General features: G+C 39.0%; 2 protein-coding genes across 5 annotated transcripts in view; one reads left to right on the forward strand and one right to left on the reverse strand.

Annotated features, from left to right (window-relative positions):
- Nucleotides 1-318: 318 nt before the first annotated feature.
- si:ch73-217n20.1 (complement receptor type 1) lies at nt 319-11130 on the forward strand. 2 transcript variants are annotated; one of them, XM_066670458.1, is made up of 10 exons: nt 319-502; nt 2239-2448; nt 4518-4691; nt 5080-5265; nt 8292-8477; nt 8935-9031; nt 9430-9503; nt 9652-9870; nt 10202-10388; nt 10620-11130. In XM_066670458.1, the coding sequence occupies exons 1-10, from the start codon at nt 466-468 to the stop codon at nt 10624-10626; spliced, it is 1377 nt and encodes a 458-aa protein (XP_066526555.1). In that variant the 5' UTR covers nt 319-465; the 3' UTR covers nt 10627-11130. The 2 variants fall into 2 exon arrangements, with proteins under 2 accessions (XP_066526555.1, XP_066526556.1); XM_066670459.1 differs by having other exon boundaries at nt 9652-9831.
- Nucleotides 11131-11630: 500 nt separating this feature from the next.
- The window catches only part of scube3 (signal peptide, CUB domain, EGF-like 3), an 86497-nt gene continuing 75348 nt past the window's right edge, over nt 11631-22779 (reverse strand). For all 3 annotated transcript variants that reach the window (XM_066670455.1, XM_066670457.1, XM_066670456.1), the window contains 13 exons: nt 21712-21834; nt 21245-21361; nt 20720-20815; nt 20372-20488; nt 20055-20213; nt 19264-19467; nt 18730-18891; nt 18052-18219; nt 17218-17379; nt 16371-16568; nt 16047-16199; nt 15117-15196; nt 11631-14758 (listed from right to left, as the gene is read on the reverse strand). In XM_066670455.1, the coding sequence (XP_066526552.1) occupies nt 14606-14758; nt 15117-15196; nt 16047-16199; nt 16371-16568; nt 17218-17379; nt 18052-18219; nt 18730-18891; nt 19264-19467; nt 20055-20213; nt 20372-20488; nt 20720-20815; nt 21245-21361; nt 21712-21834 (1892 nt within the window). In that variant the 3' untranslated portion in view covers nt 11631-14605. The remainder of the gene's footprint in view (nt 14759-15116; nt 15197-16046; nt 16200-16370; nt 16569-17217; nt 17380-18051; nt 18220-18729; nt 18892-19263; nt 19468-20054; nt 20214-20371; nt 20489-20719; nt 20816-21244; nt 21362-21711; nt 21835-22779) is intronic.

Consider the following 22779-nt stretch of genomic DNA (forward strand, 5'->3'; position numbering starts at 1 on the left):
TGCCACTTGCTGCCACTCATTATCACCTGCCAACCGCCGAGACACTTTTATATAGCTATAACTCAGACAACTGTTATGAGTCAAAATATCGTTAACCTCGACATTAAACTGGCAGTAATTAGTATGAAATCATTTGCAGTAACTGTGGCTAACCGGCCTCACTTCCGTTAACGGTTATTTACTGTAGCAGTGGGAATTAAGTGCTCCTGTAAGAAAAGTAGACGTTTGTGCGTGTCCGTGATTTAGTCATTGGATTTATATCAGTCGTGACGTGGTAACAGTTTTGTCGCACTTTTCATTTACCACCCGTTTTCAGCCTGTGGGCGGAGATATGTGCGAAGGAGTGAGGGAGCCTTATTTAACAACCATCAAAATTAGGTTACAGCCACAAGTTAAACAACAGGACTAAAACTAAATACCACAGAAGACTTTCCACATCCACACGTGAATAAAACCGACGGTATAATGGCGAATATCTGGTGGACTTTAGCGTGTGTTCTGGGTGAGTACGTTCACTGTGTTGACACTCCAGAGGAGACTGAGCAGCAACAGACACTGGACAAAAACCGTCACGTTCTGAAATATTAGCCTTATATTTGTTTGAACTGTTAAAGGAGGAGGTGTTGGACAGAATTTAGCTCATTTGTGATCAAGCAGAATTAGCACCAAGATTTTTAGGACTTTTAACTGATTTGAAATGTAATAATCATACATGTAGTGATCCTAATATTTTACAGTTGCACTCTTAAAAGTCAGCTTACATTATTTTCAGAGGAAACCTATTGTATCAGAAACAAAAATCTGCTAATGTTTTTAAAGCTTTCGTATATGAATATTCATCAGTAACATTGTATGTTCATATGTAGCCAGTCCTAAATGTTCCATCCCACAGGTTACAAAATAGAAGTTGTTTTAACAACAACAACAACAACAACAAAAAAGCTTTGATCAAATGTATCAAATAAACAATTGTAATGTCTCATCTGTGGTTTAATGTGCTTTCCATCCATCTATTCTCACTGTGAAACAGGCGACGTGATACAGGTCCCATGATGGATTTTTTTAGGACTCTGTTAAAGTTAAAACTAAAAGTTTACTTTGTTAATGATTCACAGCTGTACTCTTCACTTCCCAGAACATATTTCAAAACTAAGTTGTAAAAGGGTGCTTTCAAAATGACTGTTTTTCTGATGTCACAAAATCCCACACACTTAATTTATACCTACAACCCATTTGCCCTAATCAGACATGCTGAAGTGTGTTTAGCTTTTTTTTTCTGTTTTTGAATTTGGAACAATACAGGACAGACAATACGAACAGTGCTTTGTAAATGGAAAACAATCAAATGGTGTAATTGTCTCGGGAGTGCAGGCGATGGGCCCTTTAAATCTTGACCTTGAGTGTCTAAGCGGATAAAGCATAGATAATGTCACTGGATTGTAAGTCTGGTTTGGCCCAGGCTTTCTACTCCTGGGCTCTAATTTACAATCTCTGCTTGTGTCTTTTGGCAGCATAAGCCCCTGTTTAGATTGTTTTAACAAATGTGGGACTTGATCTGTTATTTAAATCTGACAGTTTACCACAACATTACAATCACTACACTAACACCAGAGGATTAAGCCAAAATGTTTGGTGTGATTATAACGCAATAGCAGTGCTATCATGTTCAGACAGCAACAAAGGGTAGTTTATCAGCAATTCCTTCATTTAATACCCGTTCATACCTATGTTGAAGAAAGCATTTCCTTCCTTCACATTCTCCTAATAAAAACAGATTTGTAAGAGACACTGTAACGTTACCTCATGGGATTTCATGTATATTCGTTTATATTATACATTTTTAATAACCATATTTACATTAATAGATGCAAAAACTCAGGCAAATGCCATTTTTGATGCCTTTGAAAAAGAGATGGAAGCTTATTTTAAAATGAATTCTGAACTTTTTAAAAGAAAAAGCCATTAAAACTGTCAAAGCATGTACATATTTCAATATTTATATAGTAACGTACCCCTCAGCAGATATATTGTATGTATGTGCAATGCTGTATGTAATTTGCTTGAATTGAATTTTAGATTTGATTTGCATACAAGCTTAATATCACCCTCTGCTGGTCGTAACATTCCTTGTTGTGCTTCTATTTGAATCTCTCTCTCTCTCTCTCTCTCTCTCTCTCTCTCTCTTTCTGTCTCTCTCTCTCTCTTGCTTTTTCTTCTTCTCTCTGTTTCTCTCTGTAGTCTCTTGCTCTTTCCTTTCAGAAGCACAGTATTTCAAGGTCTGTTCACACCCTAAGAATATTAAGAGCCGTGTTAATGGAACCAAGGCTGAATATAGACCAGGAGAAGTGTTGTCCTTCTCTTGTGATGTGGGGCACCAGCTCGTTGGCAGCATCACAACAAAGTGTCTGGCATCAGGACATTGGGATAAAAGGTATCCCAGATGTAAAGGTAAGTCACATGAGACCTGGATACATGTTTCTGTCTGTTTTTTGTTGTCTCTCAGTCAATAATGGCCTTCCCGAGGTGAGATATTTATTTAAAATTCTCCAAATTTAATCAGCTTGCCAACATATTGTTTGTTTGTTTGTTTTTTCTCACACGTTTACAGTTCTAATATTTGACGCCCTTTAGTTAGGACATGGACAGGAGGCCACCCGTAAGATAAACTACTAAAATAATTCGAAAGATAACCAGTCTGTATATAAATGTACTTAGCACTGACATATTATTATTAATAAAGCTAGCAAATCCATTGTTTTTCTAATAATAAATGCTCAAAATCACTTTACATGCATTAAAACATAGTGTGGATAGAAACGTGTACGATACATTACATTTCTTTAGAAACATAACACTATTTATACATGAAAATCAAATCTGAATCAGTGAAGTCTTTCATGGGGGAGATTTCCAAACAGAGGGGAAGGCTCTGTCACCCCAGGTCCCATGCCTAGCCCTAAGAGATATGGACAGCAGTGTGGTATCCAAGGTTTCAGAAAAGAGTATGAGGATGTAGCAAGTCAGTGAGATTAGTGGGGGCCTGGTTATGGTTTGCTTTTTGAGTAATTTGAATCAGTTCCGATTGTGCAACAGGAAGCCAGTGTAAAGTGATCGTGGAAACGGGAATGAGTGAGCAGGGGTGAAGCTGAGTTCTCGATGTACTGGAGTATGATGATGTTCCATGGTAGTTGTCAATTCTGGATGTTAATTGTCAAATTAATGGATCGAAAATCCAGGGGAAGAGAAAGAGTGTGATAGACGGAGGCAAGATACTTTAATGAAAAGAGGCTGTTCTTCTAATTTGATGTACATTGTGTTCAAAGGGGAGTTTGCTGTTGAAAGTGACTCTGAAGTTATGGATGTGTGAGGAAGGAGGGAGTGGCGTTATATAAGGACAGCCATGTCTTGATAGTTAAGGAAACTGGGCTTATAACCGGAAGGTTGCCAGTTCGATCCCCAGAGCCAGCAGGTCATGACTGAAGTGCTCTTGGGCAAGGCACCTAACTCCCACATCCCGGGGCGGCATGGCTAGGTCACCGCTCTGGGCCTGTGTGCTCACTGCCCCCTAGTGTTCACTAGTGTCTTTGTAAATGAATGTTTCACTGCACAGATTTTGTTAAATGCGGAGAACAAATTCCTCTTTGTGTGGCCAATAAAGTGACTGTTGTCAGTTTGTGAAATGTGATCTTGGCCAAAAAAAGGGCAGTGGCGGTGATGCAGAGAGAGGAGTCACAGCAGGAAAGAAGAATGGTGTAGAAAAAGCTGCAGTGAAATCAAGGAGGATGAGAATGCTTATATGTCCAGAGTCTGAGGAGAAGGAGGATATGGGTAACTTTAAGAATGGCTTATTCTGTGTAGGGCGGCACGGTGGTGCAGCAGGTAGTGTCGCAGTCACACAGCTCCAGGGGCCTGGAGGTTGTGGTTTCGATTCCCGCTTCCGGTGACTGTCCTCCTCCCACAGTCCAAAAACACACGTTGGTAGGTGGATTGGCGACTCAAAAGTGTCCGTAGGTGTGAGTGAGTGTGTGTGTGTGTTGCCCTCCAGGGTGTATTCCCGCCTTGCGCCCAATGATTCCAGGTAGGCTGTTAGGTGGAATTTGATTTGCTGGTGTTCAGGTATGAACCAAGGAACTGAATGAAACAAGTTTTGGTTTTAATCAGAGCCAGCTGATCAAGACAGGAAGACAGTGTGTCATAGTAATCCACAAGGTCTAATTACCAGACAGCTGGGAAGGGGAGGCAGATATTTTACTTACAAGAGAAGCTAACACAGCTGAGGAAGAGATTCATGAAGGACTAACCATGTCCATTTTCTTTTCATGTGTCTTTGCATGTCCATTTATAGAAACAAACACAGAATTCACTGCACTACATTTTGACTAGTCAACAAAGCAAAGCAGAGTGTAGCCAAAGCATTGGTTCATGGTGAAGATACAAAAGCATCTATATATAAAACAACCTTAGTGTCAGAACAGTGCGGTTATAGAGTAAACGCTTTGTTGTGTGTTTCTTTGCAGTTATTAAATGTGAGGAGGTGAACATAAAGAACGGTGGAGCAAATTTTAAGCGCACAAAGTTCAACACAACGTTGACGATCACCTGTGACATGGGCTTCCATCTCAGAGGATCAAACCTCATAAGATGTGCAGTCAATGGCTCCTGGACACCAGCCGTGCCCAGCTGTGAATCAGGTTTCCACACTGTGTCCTTTTGTTGAAATTAAAATATTAATAACATAAAAAAAAAAATAGTATTGATATTAATATGAACTGAACGATCACTGGATTCGTTTACAGACTGTTCTTCACTGGTCAGGACCCTCACAGAGCAGTGGTTGTGGTGTGTTAGTGTGTGTTGTGCTTCAATGTTAGCAATCATGAATGTAGTATATTAATGCATAATATTTAGGTTATTTTTTGTTTGATTCATTTATAATGCTACACAGTGTTTACCCTAAAATGAGAAAAGAACTAAAAACCTGTTAAACGAATGCAGTATTGTAGGGATAATACATCACTATGATGTAATACATCAAACAAAATGCCAAAGGTCTTGCCCGATTATTTCTCTACATGACAGACATCAGATGTCCACCCCCTGCTGTGGACAATGGCCGGACACAAGATGGAGGCGGGAGAGATTACAGCATTGGGGAGAGTGTCACCATTGTCTGTCAGAAGAGCTTTGATCTGATAGGCTCTCCACAGATTACATGCGGGCCAAACGGTCAATGGCAGGCCTTGCCGGAGTGTCGTTTTTCATCAGGTAATGTCCGAATGTTTTAAACTCTTCCAGATCAGTAGCTTAATGGATAAATAAGGCACATGGATTGTAGAGAATTTGGGAGACTACCATCTCCAACATAGTTTCCAGAAGAAATTCTGAAGCTTTCAGTGACTGTGATTATTAGCGTTATACCCTGTCCAGAACACTTTTGTGGGCTTACAACAAAGTCGTAGAATGACTCAAACCCTGTTATGAGAGGCAGCTTAATAAAGATTAAATACCTGGACCCAAAGTACTGTGTCTTAGTTCCTCCTGTGAGGTACTGTGTAGTTATTTTCAGTTAGTATTTTCTACTTTACAAAGTATTCCTTATAATCCATTGTAAAGCACTGTGAGAGTTTATAAATTAATCAGCAAATTCTATATAAATACAAATTCACAATAATTCTTAATAATTAATAATTACTACTACTGTTACTACTATACAGATACTACTACTAATGAGTGTCAGATCTGTCAATGGAGGGTGTGGAACCAGCAGCACAGCTAAACTCTGTAGCTTTTAGCCTTGAAATATTTTGACAGAACAGGCTGACCCACCAGAAGATAAAATTATATCTTGATTTTTCAAGTAATTTTCATGGTCACTTTCACAGACATAATGACTCACCATGAGTTATATACTAGTTGAACTTGAATGAAGTAAAATACAATCAACGCTCAATGCTGAATATGCTACTGAATTACATTTCTGAAATTAGTCCTTGCACGTTCATCTTGAACATTGACTTAGTTCTCCCTCAAAAACATATTAATCTGCATATGAACGCATTAATGTGGTGACAGATTTCAAAGAAAGGAAGCTACCATATCTTTTACCATATTACACTTACTTATTTTGGCACAAACAAAAACAAAACAAAAACCTGATGGAAAAATGTATGTTACATTTTCTTGCTGAACCAGAGGATACACTCTGTAGGGGTTTAAAGGGGAACGATCATATTTGAGTGGACATCTTGTAAACCCAAATGAAGATAAAGGCTAAAAGCATAAAATGAAGCATATCGACCATGTTCCCTCGAAGCAGAAATGCTGTCTGCTTCACCAGACTGTTGTCGGTGAGACTGGCAAAAAAATACAAGGAATGAGAGAATTGCTCAATCATATCCTCAAAGTGGAAACTCCATGTGCTTCACCAGATGTGATCTGTGGCCTGGGAAACACTACACTGTCCACGGGACCATGACCCTAGCTTTCAATTTTTGGTCTCATGAATTACTAGGATGGATGCACACCGGATAGAAACACACTGACTCACTACCAAGATTCATATTCTACGGATGAGTCTAACACAAAAAAGATAAATACATGTAGTGGCTCTTTGTCTTTGCCTTTTTAAATTCATTTTGTGGAAAATGTAACTCATCAAGATAACAGAGAAATTGACCGTTCTGCCAGGAATTTTCCTGCAGCAGGAATCAGACTGAATCAACAGGAGATTGTATCTTCAGATTATATTCATAAGCATTTAGAAAACCACACACACAGCTTGGTCATCATCCCGTCATCAGTCCAGCTTTCATCATAACAGATGGGAATTTTTCCCTGGAAAAAAAACTAAGTGAGGATTTCAAGCAGAACATTTTACTCCAACGCCACTTCTAATAATAAATACAGTGAGGAGTGTCCATTATACAGGGTCAGTCAGAAGTCGTAGGATACCCTTTTATCTGAATACCCCAGCAAGTAATGAGTGAGGGGGCAGTTCTTTTAGGCTATGTTTTTAAAGGCTAAGCACCAGTTAATGAACCTCCATGAATATTTCACATTATTGTAGTCACTGACATATATAAGTATGAATTAAAATGAAAATAGCAGCTTAATTTGCTTTAAAACTGACAATTTTATTAAATTGACGGAAAAACCCGAGCTCGCTACGGAAATTCTTGAACGCAACCGTGACGTCACTGGTGGACAACAGCTGAACAACGCCGCGGTAAAACACCGTTATGACTGACTGTTATGACAGTATCTAGCTAAATAACCAACATTATTCATGACAATAGCCTAGCAATAAGCTAAACTCAAATTTAGAAGTATGAAGTCGAACTCGAATTCATCCGACACTATAAACCTCCGTAATGCAGCTACGTAGCCGAGTATAATCTGAGCCACCGAGTTTAGCAAGTCAAGCTAACGTTAACTAACACCAACTAAAACAGGCGAAGTGAGTGTCCTTACCCTGTTTACCTCCATGTTACAGAGGCTCTTGAACACCTTTCGTTGGTTTCCTTACATGCCCATATTGTTGGAAAAGCGCCAGTGAAAAGAGCTACAGATAACGGAGTGAGCGGATGGTCCTTTCCAAAGTGCCCGTTTAAAGTTGACAAATTTAGTCCATTTTCTGCATATTCTGGGATCTTTGGACCATTTGTTCACAGATGTCCCACTGTACATTGAATGATTGCAGCCAAAAACAGCACACCTTTTCTTCATTTTGCATTAAATTAAGTGCGACTTCTAGAGTTGTTGTCCACCATCTACGTCACAGGCAAGACGCCTATTAGAGTTTCCGAACACCGTTGGGGGGGGGGGACAACGGTCTTTTAAACCTTATTCCTTCAATTATTAAGAAATAACGTTTTCTGACTATCAATAAACACAAGTTAGGAACTCAAATTCCACTGTATTTATTTGTTAGTTGGTGCTTAGCCTTTAAGCCGCCATATTGGATCAAGGGCAATTTTTTCCAGTGGGAATGTGATCCTGTATCATATTAAAGAAACAAAAGGGCGTCCTGCAACTTTTAACTCACCCTGTATATAGCGTGTGTATTGTTACACCCCCATTTAGATAAACATAACCCAAGCATTAGCTGTAAGACCTCCTTTCTGTTTAGCTGGCATTTGAACTGAGTTATTGAATACAATTTGAACACACGGCAAAATGGCAAATAAAAAAAAAATAATTCTCACGCAAATTGTAAGAACCTCTGGAGGACCCCTGTATTGATGAGTATGACTGTGTGTGTGCTGACTGTGGTCCATTGAATTGTCCTGCAGGAAAATGTGGACAGTTGCCGAAGCACCCTCTGGCCCACCCAAGAGAAAATTACCTCAGAGAGGGTGGCTATGAAGCTAATGTTCAAGTGCGTTTCCGATGTAACCACGGTTACCGCTGGACTGGAGGAAACCCCAGTATTTACTGTATGAACGGCCAGTGGACGCGTCTAGATATCAAATGTGAGAGTAAGTTGAAAGAATGCCTTCTTATCTGGAATAATACACACAGGAATTGTTCAGGCAGGTCCAATCCTATTTTAGGACATTTTTATGCCACATTAATAGGCTTTTTAATTTTATTTATTAAAATTAATCTGATTTCCCCTGCAATGTGAACAATAGCATATTTCCACTTTAGGTATAACATGGTCAATCAAATTTCAAGATATGTTCCTGTGACTTAGAGGAGTCAAATTTCCTTTGATTTAAAAAATATAAAATTATTAAACAATTTAGCTCCAAATAATTAAAGCGGATGATTATTTTTAGATTTACATAAGTGTCTGTTACTTTTATTTTGTACCTTCTGTGTAGCTCCTAAATCAGATTGATAATGGAAAATGGTGGTTACAGAGATATATTTTCCACTTTATACTGTGTGAGGGTATGTGTTTATCTAATGGTGTTCTGATCTTTTTTCCAGAGAAGAACTGTGGCTCTGCTGGAGAGATATTGAATGGCCGTTTTCAGTACACTGGAATATCCTTTGGGGATACTGCTACAGCCATTTGCAATGAAGGGTGAGGGTCTACAAAGTTATCTGTTTTTCATTAGCAAAGAAAGCAGCCCCTTTATTTAACAGCCTCAGGACCTGAATATAATCCGTGGACATCAGGGGGTGGGGTGGGGGACACCAGCAGCTTCAATGTTCTTTTTTGTTTATTTTTTGTAATAATTTAAAAAACTTAATTGATTTTCACTTTCCTCTTCCTGTTGTGAGAGGATAGTCTAATATCTAACACTCTCAGAAATAAACTTAATGAGCTTAATGATTGTTTTGGCTGGAAATGAACTGGATGGAGGTTCTTACTTCAACATATTTGTTACAGATATCACACACAGGTACTGACATATTTAGATAACAACAGTTTGTCGTGTTTCCAAGAGATGCCAAATCAGAATTTTTGTCGGTCTGTAGGCACCATTTGATTGGCTCTGGGGTGAGACACTGTAGGGATGATGGCTGGGACGGAAGAATTCCTGTGTGTGAAGGTATGATTCTCTGATTTTCTCCAGTGATTCGTCTTCCTGTTTTATTAAGTGCCAGTATAGTGCATCGTAAAAAATGAGAGTGAACAGTTTATTCATGTGGTTCTGTTACTGATGAAAAGTCTTTGTGTGTGTGTGTGTGTGTTTATAGTCGTAAAGTGCCCGCAGCCTCCAGAAGTGCCCAATGCAAAGATTGCGGAACCTACATTTGAAGATGTAGAGTATCGTCACGTGGTGTCTTACCAGTGTCTCTCTGGGACCCTCATTGGAGAGTCGGACATTTACTGCACTGCGACTGGAGAATGGAGCGCCCCTCCTCCACAGTGCAGAGGCAGGCAGAACTCTCAGCTACAATCAGTGTACAGCAGAGGTTGGAGAAATTATCGCCACTGTAGCTCTATTTTTATTTTTTCGCTTGGAAACCTGGGACTTCCCTGTCGCTTGCTTACGCTACATGGCCAAAAGTTTGCTCATCCAGCATTTCGTCTGAAATGAAGGGTAATAATAGGGTGTTTGTTCCCCTTTGCTGCACTATCAGCTGCTACTCTGCTGGGAAGTCTAAACGCCATTAGAGCACAGATGGGTACTGATGTTCCACTCTGAAAATAGCCACAGTTCATAGTGTTCTCAGTTGTCAGCAAACCTTTTTTTTTGACTGTGTGTTTCCATAAATGTTTTAAATGTAGTCTCTTGTCTTTCAGATGTCAGCTGCTCAGCCCCGCAAGTGGAGTTTGGATACAGGATTTATGGCTTCAAGTCTCACTACAAGCCCAGAGACATAGTGATGTTCTCCTGCAACACTGGCTATGAAATGCAGGGCTCTGCTACGGTCTCCTGTGACCCACAGGGAGACAGTTGGACTCCAGCTCTGCCCAAGTGTTTCTTAAAGTGAGTCTCGCTCATTCTGTTTAACTGTGTTTTATTTATTTATTTTTTAATCTAATCTGAATGACAAGTCGGGACTAAAGCATGATGTACATGGGCTAGGGTCACAAAATCACAAACATCATATTCGTAGGTTATAATTTTTGACTAGTTTCATAGAGTGAACTCTAAATTGAGCGCAGACTGAAAGAAAAAGCCCATTAATATGTGACAGAGTTGTGTCTTCTTTTTCAGGAATTAATCACAGAGGGGTTTGAAGGACTGAGCACAGCGGGAACTGTCTGTTATTATCAACATACGAACATTTTAACGTTAATATTAAAACAAATATTGAAGCTCTCTATAACCATTATTCACCTGTTTCATATTAGACTATTATAAGTAATGTTATAACATCTAATAACATCATTTGTAACAGCGTGACGTGCCAAATGTTAACGCGTCAATGGATTAAAAACATAGTTGGATTTACAGTAGGGCTTCACTGATAAATAACAGCTCAATTCTATTTGTCAACAGCTAATTCCATAAAAGTCTAGATGAGCTTTAATGCAGCTTTTCCATTTGAGAGCAAAGGAATAAAACACAAGACAGAAGACAGCTTGTATGAACACCAATTCCTTTCATTTAAAAAGACAATACAAAATCCAGACATTTTTACATGAGCATAAACAATTTTTCAAGTGCAAATACCATTACCCACTCCATGAAACCTTGTGGCAAAGTTGTTTCTAAAAGAAAAATTTGAAGAAGAATTAAAAAAAGCGTTATGGCATATGAAAAGTACAGTCTTTTCACAATGAACCCTACAGTCGTGCACTGAGAGGCTTTTATAAATGTAGCTTTGCATTTCTAATTCTGAACATTCAGCAAAAGAAAACGGTTTATTTATTTTTTTGCCACAAGCTTTCAGCTTTTTCACAAAACCCCCTTTTCCTCTAGATCCAGCAGCACTGTAATGAAAGGCAGGAACACTCAGCTATGAGACGAATCTTAAAAGGCTTCTGTGAGTACGACTGTTGTGTAAATCTAACTTCAGACAGCATTTTATACCAAATTAAGCTATAAATCAACAGTCATAACTATGTGTATTTTGGGGGGGACACATGAACAGCTACACCGCCCAAATGTGCTCTGAAATAGAGAGAAATGAACAGAATAATAAGCTTTTATTTTACTGTCCTTTTCAAATAAAAGTGCATGCATCACTTTTTTCTTTCAGCAGACGTCTGTTGTAATTCTGAGCTGTAAACTCATTGGATTATATTTGAAGGTGGTGCACAGGGGCAGTCTTTGGAAGAGGCGAAAACAATTGTTTTTTCGGTACAATACAAAAAAAAACCAAAAGAAAATGTATTTTTACATATGGGTTAAAATAAAAGATCAATACTCTGAACATGAATCGAGTTGGTGTTTTTGAGGATAGAAATGATCCCTTAATACAAGGGGAGTACATTATTTGGGACTGGACTTAACTCTCAGACTCAAAATTAGTCTACGCTTATTTAATATTTACAATATACAATGACAAAGATAAAAAAAGAACACAAACAAACCTCGAGTTCTCTACACTTCTCAGTTTAACAGTAACACTATGACTATCATCAGAATTACAAAATAAAAACACATTTGTAAGGCACACACAATGCGTTTATAACTTGAATAATGTGTAACTGGCGACAGCGGTCTGATCCTAGACAGCTGTAGTCCTTCGGGATACAGGACATATCTCTGTGACACTGAGGAACACGTGTTTAGTTTGGGATTTATCAGTTCTTAATGGGTATTAATTTCACACCAAAATCTATGTTTCTAAAAATCAATGATGTGATGAGAGAATTTTTTTTCAGCCCAACTGGTTATTTCCATCCATTAAGAGCAGTTCATAACATTTCTCAGTATTTCACTGAAAAACATTTATATACAAGTATATTTTAAAAAAGAGAGAGGAGGATTTATGGGAGGCATTTTCCTCTTATTTTGCCTTTTAAGGCAGGGGTGGGGATCCTGTGGCCCAGGGATTATATACCATTCAATCAGCTGCAACTGCAGTTTCATCAAATTAGAGAAGGAAAGTCTGTGAAAAGTGTCAAAATGGAAACTGAATTGTTTTATTCACTGAGGTGAAATGAGAGAAGGGGAAGTTCATTCTGTGGAGAAGCGCTCTTCATTTACAAGAAAATTAATACTGAATCACATCACACCACCAAACACACACATTATGCCTCTCTACAAGAAACGGTATAAGCAGAGAAAAATAATATGCTCAAGAATAACCAGACTGCACAGCAAGCTTCTTTCCAGTGACTTATAAAGGAGCCGGACAGTGTGACAAGCAGCTTGTGTTGAGTGAGTAGACTGCAAAAAGACTGAGGCTGTATTCTGATTGTGAGAGTGTACTATGCACATATTAGTTCGCTGTAGTTAACTGGTTCTAGTGACAGGCCTTCGGCCAGGTTCCCCACCCCTGCTTTACAGAGAGGAAAGAAACACCCAAATCATATATGAGTCGACTGATGAGGAAAAACAAACATTTGGTTCTGGGGTAATTTACGAAAAATCAACACTGTGATCAACTGTAGGCAGAGCCATGTCTTATTAGAATGTTTATGATTTACGAATTTTAAAATATATATTAAAGATAAAAATAAAGTGATATTTACTCATATCGGTTAACAGATGTTTGGCCTCGTAACATCGATATAAACCACGAAATGTTCGTATTGGTTTGACCCTAAAGGAAAATTAAAAAAAGACTCGAATGTTGTGTAGCAGGTTTAAAGTGACATTTTTGAAGAAGCAGCAATTGCATGTTTGGGGAAGAAAGAAAGAAAGAAAGAAAGAAAAAAGCCAAAAATCTAAAACACATCCGTCTTGTTCCTCCACCGAAGCTCATATTCTCTAAACACTGTTTCTGAACATTAACTGCTACTCTTTTCATAATTCTTTGCTTTTCAATCATGAAATAATATGCATTGCAGCTTCTATTCCTTGTTAAATTAATGAGCTGAATATAAGGCAATAATGAATATGCAATTGACAATACAATCCGAACAGACAGAACATAAACCTTTACTGTTTTAACAGCGTGGGTACGATTACAAATGCTCTAAGAGCTGAAATAGTACAACACTAACATTATGGAATGCATGATATGAAGTAAAAGCTGGCAAGAGCATGTCAAGAATACTGGGTGGATACTAATAGGGGCTTTCATAGGAATTGGAAATAAGACATTTTTAAGCGCACCTCTGACTCCACTTTCACACGCTTTGTTGGACAGTAACCAAAAAAAGATCATGCGTTTTCTTGGGTCACTTGATTCAGAAATGTGTATCAAATGAATAAAATGTACCGCACTGTGCAAAAGTCAAAGTACTCTATTTATTACATTCTCAGCAGTCAAAACAGCCATTAGGCACAAGTTACTTATTATTCATAAGGAAGGGGAAAGTCAATGAAAAAGTAAAATTTTCAAATTTCAGAAATGATTAAGATCAATAAAAAAATGGGAGGCGTAACAGATGCAACCCTGAAAAATAAATAACACTTAATGGCTGCTTTGAGTGAATTTAAAGTAAAAGAGGTGGTCTCTGGTCTTTTGCACAACACTGTACTACATCAACAAAACTGCTGTCAGGAGGAAGTAACATGATTTGAACGATTTGAATCAAGTCAATTCCTTGCATCAGCTTTTTTCAATTAATTGTCCACTTTTTGCCAGAACTTTTTTGTGCTCCACACACACAACAATATGGTACGGGATAGATTAGCCCTTCCAATAAGCAAAACTCGCATTACTCCCAAAGACGTGTCAAGATTGAGAATGACAACATATTTAAAAAAAAAACAAAATAATAATAACAATAAAATAAAACACTAAAATAACCAAAAAAACACATAAACAAAAACACAGAGTGGTGACAGACAGAGGAACCAAGCACACAGAACCCTCACATTAGATGTATGGAATAAAACTGAGGGGAGGAGCAGTTCAGTTCTCACACACATACACACACACACACACACACACACACACGTATACTTGTTTAGGAATATGTTGGGATGTGCATAGTGTGCTGTTTTTAAACCTGTTAAAGTTGTAGGTTGTAGTCTGCTAACCAAGACTGTATTTGTTTAAAGAACATGTCGGACGTTGACTGGAGACTGAAGCCTGGTAATAGAATCGGTCAGAGAATGAGGCTAAAGGAAGGTTGTGGCTACTTGTATGGTCTCAGGAAGGCTGAGACTTTGCTGCTGATGAGACGGATAAAGGATCGCGGGAGCATCTCGTTTGAATCCCGAGCCGTGTACTTGTAGTAGTGGTTTGGGTGAGCCAGGACATCAAAGAGAGTTTTGATTAATTTTTTATCCTGTGGAGAAACAGATTGGACAGTAATGAGGATTTAAGTTAGCAAGTAAAGTTTCAAAGACGCAGTTCTGTTCTGCTGTTGCTAGTGAATTTTACCCAGAGTCAGAAAACCAGAAAAACTGCTTACTGACGTTGGAAGTATAAGCAACATGCCATGTTCTGTGGGTCTGAAGAATGTAAACTCTAGGGATCTTGTCAGATTGTGTTTTCATGTTATAGTCTGTGCGATGCTAACACTTAGATTTGATATTTAATGGATTATATACAATCAAATGTATAGTTTCCTCCTTTTCCTTAAAAAAATCCATTATCAACATAGTATCTGTCGTGATGCATTTGGTAAACAGAGCAAATCTAACCTTCAGGATTTCTTGATGATTTTCAGAGGCGTACAGTCTCCCGTCTCTGACGATGTCTTCAACCAACTGCTCATAGTCCTCTGAAACACAACACGAAATTATTTAAAAAAATTAAACACTGATTAGGTTTGAATATTTCCTGTTGAATTTGCTCATTTAGTAATTCAACAATCCATATTTAATGCAAAGTCACTTGTGAAACGGGGCAAATATTAACAGACGTCTAAATAGCTGTACAGGGGGTCCTCGACTTACGACGTTGGTCCGTTCCTACGTCGCGTCGTAAACGGATTTTCGGTGTAAGTCGGCACACACGTACACACTGTACGTAAATAACATACTGTAAGCACTTATCCTATCCTAACACAGTAATTATCAAAAAACAAATATAAAATACGTTTAATAATGAAATGAAACAGGAGAACATGAGAGAGAACGACGTAGCCGCAAGCTAAAATGGCGTACAATGCGACTGGGGTGACGCCGTCCTCCTCGGCCCCGAGACGCGTAACCGTGTATTCTTCCGCCGCGCACACCGAACACGAAGTTAGCGTTATGACGTTTACGACGCAAAACCACTTCAGTCGAAACAAGGCTTTATACAGTAAATGGGAGATGTGTCCTAACCAGGAAACATCATACCTCGGGACTGACGTAACCCGAGGACCTCCTGTATTTAGTTCATTAATATATAACATATTCAATATACACAAAGAAAGATTAAGTAAGGCCCATGTTTCTGTTGCAAAAGGCAGGTCGTAAGTGATTAAATTTACTCAAGCACCTGTACTTCAGTATTTAGGATTTTCACTACTTCTACTCAAGCATATTAGTAAGTCAAGGAATCCTGTTTTTTAACCCAGTTACGTTTTAGCAATTTATATTTTATATTTAAATCTCATATTCGGCTGAGTGAAGACGAGCAGTCACCATCATATGTGACATATGGGATCTGGAATCCTTTAGCGCTGTTAGCATCATTGGATTTGAAGTTGATCCAGAGGCGACGAGAGCGAGCAGTGAAGGCAATCGGACGCTCGTACGTCTGGCACGTCTCATATGTGGTTATAGAGGTCACAGACCCTGTAAGAAAGGGAAATACAACAGCCATTTTCTGAAGTTCAGGACACTATTATGCCTCTTTTGAAAGGGACACGGACCCAGCATGGTATTGTAACAACCCTGAAAGGCTGTAATTATTGCTGATATTGCTGAATAAACTTAGCTGTCGTATTTACTATTTTCAAAACTTACAGTTCTTCCTCATTACCAGGACATCTCCACAGTCATCGTCAGAGCGGAGGAAGATTTCTGGCACCACAATGAGAATTTTGCGTTTGCTGGGGGGGTTGATAGTCCATACACAGTCCACATTAGCAGGGTAATCTCCAGGGTAGTTCGGAGACTCAATGTACCCGATGAACTCTCCAATTTCACCTCCACACTCCCTATCTATATACACACACACACACACACACACACACACACGCAAAAGATACGGTCACTGGATAGTCTGACAGTACGTCTAGAAGGTGAGCCAATAAGCCAATGAAAAACAAACGTTTTGTGTTGTGCTGGACAAAACAGGATTTTTTAAATTAGTTTTGCATTGCCTCTCTCTCTCTCTCTCTCTCTCTCTCTCTCTTTCTGTCTCTCTCACTCTCTCTCTCTTTCTCTCACTCTCTCTCACTCTCTCTGAGCATTCCATCATTTGTGTTTGACTTGGAACAGAGAGAGTAAGCTCAAATCACTGTGGAGTGTAGACAGATTTAAGGCCAGTTCAGAGCAGTGCCTGAAGATAGACTCTGTTGGGTTTGTATCTATCTGTCCCCTCAGCCAAAGATTCAACTAAATAAAGATTTCATGTTCAGTGCTTCAACAGATACCTCTGACTCACATAACTCTGTTTAAATAAATAAATAATGTTTTTACAACAAGTTATAATAGAATCCTGTTACATTTAATTTCAGCAAGTTAAAAAAACTCTTTGGCCGTCTGGCAGTTCCAAACCAACTGATCCCTTTAACCCTTTTTCACTACAGAGACAGTTCCAAGCAATATTCCTGTGGAGACAGTACATCAGTAAGACAGTGAACCTTACTCTTGCACTGAGAGACACTGGTGGCTCCATCAAAGTCGGTGGTGGTGTTTCCGGGGCAGGAGATGCAGTAGTTCTGTTTTAAGTCTGACTGGTAGGTGCCCACAGGACAGCGGATACAGCGATGCACAGAGGTGTTATAATAATGTCCCGCAGCACATGACACTGCAACATCACGTTTAAATCAAACATGAAATCAAAACAATTTTTATTACATTAATATTTCAAATAACTAGTTTAGAGCATGAACAAAATCCAGGATTCTCCTTAGTCTTTCAGCCATTAGCAAAGGACAATAATATTAAACTATAACATTGTGTTTCATCTCAGTTTTCTTCCAATGTCCCTGTTGCTTATGAGGAGAAAATACTCACAGATGGTGTTTTACTCATTCGTCAATCCTAAGTTTCTTAACAAAGTCAAAACTAAAGGTAAGAGCACAGAAATCGTAAAAAATGCACCAATAAGTAGATGCATTATTTTTGGAACCTTTATTCTTCCTGAATGCAAAGGTAGATAAGGAATACTTTGGTGAAAAATCAGATTTCTTATCACATTGGAGATAAGATAACAATAAGCATCGTGATAATAGCATGTTTAAACCCTCAAACCTTAGTTAACATAGAAAAACATGCTTCCCAAATGTATGACATAAAATGAACTACAAAAACAGAGATTCACAGCAGTTACGTGGCTGTTTATAATTTCATATTTATTGGAATTGTAAGCTACTGTAATATAAATGTGGTATGATTTTGTGTAAATTTGCCACACTGCACTTTAACATGTAGCAAGAAAGGTACCTATAAACATGTAGCAAAACAAGTTGAGGCTGACCTTTGACCTCACAGTCTTGGAAGGAGCTGGATCCCTCTTTCTTGGTGTCAAGACCCCCACCACAGGGGAAGCAGAAGGTCCTGCCAGGGTCAGGCTGATATGTGCCCCGAGGACAGGGCTGACACGGCTTAATCCCTTCTTTGGAATAATAACCTGATGGGCATTGACCTGAAATCACACAATAACACAGTCACAACACACTGTCTTCATTTAATGGCTGCAGGTGTAAAAAATAAACTGAACTGAAAGTGGAAATTCAACTGAATTTATTTCAGAATTTAGGAAACTGACTGCAGTGTTATTAACATGAACTGTTCATAGTAGTTTATTGCATTATAATAAGAGTACAGCTTAATATTAGTGTGTGCACTGTCAGAAAAATAAGGTACTGTCCCTTCAAAGGAACAACAGTTGTTTTAAAGTCCAGTTGTGTTCCTTACAGGTGAATATTTGACACTTCTCATAATAGAACAATTTTAAATAAAAAAAAAAAAACAGTATGAAAGTCCTGGAGTTGAAATGTGATTTATGAAATTAAAATTGTACAATGAATACAAAATTTGGCACATGTATGTTCCCTAACGAAAGGTTCTGAAGATGTATCCTTAAGGGTACCACCTCAATTACAGCAAACGGAACCACCACAGATTTTCTGAGAGTGTGTTTAGTGGTGGTTACCTGAACAGGAAGTGATATTGCGGGCGCCTGGTGGGCCATGACGATCCCCTCCAGGGCAAGGGTCACAGGCCAGCTGACCCTCACGTTCCTGAAAGGTTCCAGGAGGACACTGCACACAGCGTTCCGTCTCACCGTGATAATACGACCCAGACAAACATCTGACTGAGAGAAGCAGGGGATGCAATGAGACCAGTACTGTCTCACTTCTGAACAAACTACTGATTTACTGAACTGATGATCTAACGAACTCCTGACTAACGGAACAAGTTCATTCATTTGTTCATTCATTAATCTGTAACTGCTTATCCAGTTCAGGGTGAACTGGATTTACTGACTATTGGTTCCTAAACAATAAACTAGAGACTTTAAATAATGTGTAGGAAACTACAAACAAACATGAAGGAATTTTAGCTGTGTCCAAAGCTAAGAGTTCTGTATAATATATACTTTTAATACATTTAGTATCCAGAATGTCTTATTTTTTTCAATTAATTATCATATCTTAAGAAAAACAACCCACAGTGAGGGCCTTACCACAGCGGCCGCTGTCCTTCTCTCTACCTGGTCCACATTTCTCATGTTTATCCACAGCGTGAGCCACTTTCTGAGCCACTTCATACTCATGTTCTGCCACACGGATCAGAAATCTCTCCTGATTTATGGACTTCTTCAGAGCTTTGATGGAGGATTTCATCTTCTGCTCCATTTGTTTCCTTAAGCAGCTCAGATCACAGCTCCCTGCACAAAGACACAGCACATTTAAACACATTAGCATCATTCATTCATTCATTCATTCATTCATTATCTGTAAGCGCTTATCCAGTTCAGGGTCGCGGTGGGTCCAGAGCCTACCTGGAATCATTGGGCGCAAGGCGGGACCCTGGAGGGGGCGCTAGTCCTTCACAGGGCAACACACACACACTCTCACATTCACTCACACCTACGGACACTTTTGAGTCGTTAATCCACCTACCAACGTGTGTTTTTGGACTGTGGGAAGAAACCGGAGCACCCGGAGGAAACCCACGCAGACACAGGGAGAACACACCAAACTCCTCCACATTAGCATCGTTCCCTTTTATTTTACATTTTATTTATTAATGTACATGTAGAATAGTACAAAAGTATACTATTACTTTCATAAATAACTTTGATGCACTTCTACTTACACAAGTGTACAAATGATCACATGCAGTAAACAGGTAGTCTCTGTACTCATCTCAGAATTTCATGATATTGATATTTTCAGTGATAACCACCATTTTCAGAGATAATAACACTGCACAATCACTAACTGCCCTACTACTTTAATGCTGGGATCTTACCGGTGGTGTCCTCTTGTTTAATCTCCGCCTCCAGCTCTAGGGTGATGCGTGTGATCTCTTTGCCGAGTGGGTTACGAGTGCGTCTCCCTCTCGCTTTCTTAGAGGAGTCACACTTCAGGTTAACAAAGGTGACTTGGCAGTTGTTGCACAGCTGGCCACCTGCAGTCCATACATGATCAGTCGTTATCAACACACTGAGACATCTCAGCCCTCGAATGCACTCAGGCTAACAAAGGGGCAACAATCCATAAGCTACTTTAACTTATTAACTCATTAGGTCATTGTTAATAGTTAACTCAGGACCTATGACCTCTGACCTGGTCCAATCTGTTTGCTGCCATCTTCTGCTCGACCCCTGAGCTTGGGGTGCAGGTGGCATTTGGCATTTTTTATTCGGAACGAGGCCGTCTGCTTCACTGGAGGAGCCAGAGTCTCTACAGACAAACAAACACAAGATTAGCTTCCTAATCTAAACATGGTACCGCCATCATTTATCATGATGACAATAATGTATTACCCTGGGATCTATTCCTAATAACAGCAATGTTTTATTACTATTGATTCCGTTTATGTGTGCTTATATAAAAGACAAAAAAAAACATAGTATGGATTTGTACAGGTCTATTTAACTGGATTATAAGACGAATTCAGTTCTCAGGTGATACCTATGCAGCTCTGGCTGCTGCTGGAGTTAACTTTACTTTGACTTTTTCCTCGTAGCACAGGGACTCCACAGCTAACAGAATAACTGCTTTCAGACTCTGTAGAAAAATTAATGCACACGTGTATAAGTACAATTCATTCTATTAAACTCCATCAACACATTTTAATAATGGAAATCTGAGCTCATGGCCAACTCAAATGAATTACATTGGATAAACCAAATAGTTTATGTTTAAAGAAAGCTGTTGGATAAAGAAAGCCATTGGATAATTCAACTCATTCAGCCAAATAATTTTAATTACATTTTTTTGAGTGCAAAAGACACAAACCACTGGTGGCTGTGGAGAACAAATAAAACGCTATATTTGTGTTGAGAAAATCTGTTTCCCTTTACCACCCTTGTAAATTATTGAATGATGCAGTAACACTGAAAACTGGCGTGATTCCCTTTAAGATATACACAAGTACTAAACAACTAGAGTAGGCTTTTGCTCAGAAATGCTCAGAAAGACTTGTGCAGTGCATACCTGCCAGGTAGTGTGCTTTAGAAGAACAGTTGAGAGAGCAGCTCTCTTTTTTGCCTGTCTTGCTGCAGGACAGTGTGGCTTTAGGGGCCACCAGGCTGGATGCACACTTCACCACTTCTGTGACAAGAAAAGAAAAGAAAAAAAGGCATGACTAAATACTTCAGACGTCCTTTAATAATTTCACTAATAAACAGCGAACCACACTTCAGAATAAAACCTCAAACACTATGGGGCATGCTCAGATAGAAACAGATAGTTCGACAAAGGCATTCAGTGTAGAGGCATGATGGATTTGTCTTACATGTCTAGCAATTTCAGCACTATTCAACACTCACACATTACTTACATTAGTAAAGGCATCATATGTCTTTAATTACACCTTAATCGTCAGATAACATCAGTAAATTAAGCTATTCCCAGTGTGCTGCAGTGCCTGAGTTGGACACTAGGGGTCAGTGCTCACACACCAATGCAGTCTTTTTTGTTCCAGTGCAGTTTGAGTCCAGGCGGGCAGGTACACTCGTAGCTTCCCAGTGTGTTCACACAGCCGTACTTACATCCACCACGGTTTATACTGCACTCATCAATGTCTGAAAAAACAACAATAAATTTCCCACATCAGTTCTCTGTCATGATGCTTTTGCTATGCTATGCTAACATTAGCATTGAAGCCACCACAGATAAAATAAAGAGATGCTCAGAGAGCCTTGATGCTAATTTGGTTTACAAACTCTTCTGTGGCTTGTTAGCGATATTAGCCTAGCAGCTCACTTGCAAAACTAGAGATAAAATGTTCATAAACGTCCCCTATGCAATGACTGTCATTTTATGTGAGTTATGTGATATATTTCTGTGGGATCCTGAGAGTAACATGCTTGTGTCGCCACAAGTTAAAAAAAAGAGTGTTTGAATATTTATGGATGTTTAAATAGCCAAGTGAATTCCACTGAAGGACTGAGAGAGAGAGAGAGAGAGAGAGAGAGAGAGAATCCAAACCATTACAGCATTACAGCACATTTTTGTTAATGACCCTTTGAGCAGAGATGTGGCCTCCTGCTGCTGTGTGTATATTAATCACATAAATGTGTAAAAAATTGTTCACTAAGAACATAACCCAAACAGCAGGGAGGGACTGGACGCAGCTTCTCTGGAATCATTTCACACTGACACTAATGGTTTTTCCACCTTTACTCAATCGGTCTGTTTTGAAGTCCAGGCCAGAGTTTGTGTGTTTTCACTGCGATGCATTTCCTCATCGATCTCCACTAACCACATGCTGTTTTTTTTTTTTATAATTATTTGCTCAAGCCAAAATACATGCTTAAAAAACAAAGCTCCCTAAATGGTCTCAGCTTAGAAATTCCAGGAAAAACTGGTACAAAGCCTGTATTCTGCATTATACTGATCTACATCTACTTGACGTGGAGGTTCAAAAGGTATCAACAACTGTAGTAACCTCATGTTGTAGTTTTGTATTAACTACATCTCAAAAAAGAGAAGCAGAAGGAGAGAGTCAGACAGAAAGAAAAGGACAG

The sequence above is a fragment of the Hoplias malabaricus genome, chromosome 5, assembly GCF_029633855.1.
Source record: "Hoplias malabaricus isolate fHopMal1 chromosome 5, fHopMal1.hap1, whole genome shotgun sequence".
NCBI lineage: Eukaryota > Metazoa > Chordata > Actinopteri > Characiformes > Erythrinidae > Hoplias > Hoplias malabaricus.

What these genes read in the sequence shown, in the direction of transcription:
- si:ch73-217n20.1 (XM_066670458.1), top strand. Translation starts at nt 466, where the DNA reads ATGGCGAATATCTGGTGGACTTTAGCGTGTGTTCTGG. An exon ending in CGTGCCCAGCTGTGAATCAG is followed by an intron (nt 4,692 to 5,079) that starts GTTTCCACACTG and finishes TCTACATGACAG; the next exon opens with ACATCAGATGTCCACCCCCT. An exon ending in AAGAATTCCTGTGTGTGAAG is followed by an intron (nt 9,504 to 9,651) that starts GTATGATTCTCT and finishes GTGTGTTTATAG; the next exon opens with TCGTAAAGTGCCCGCAGCCT.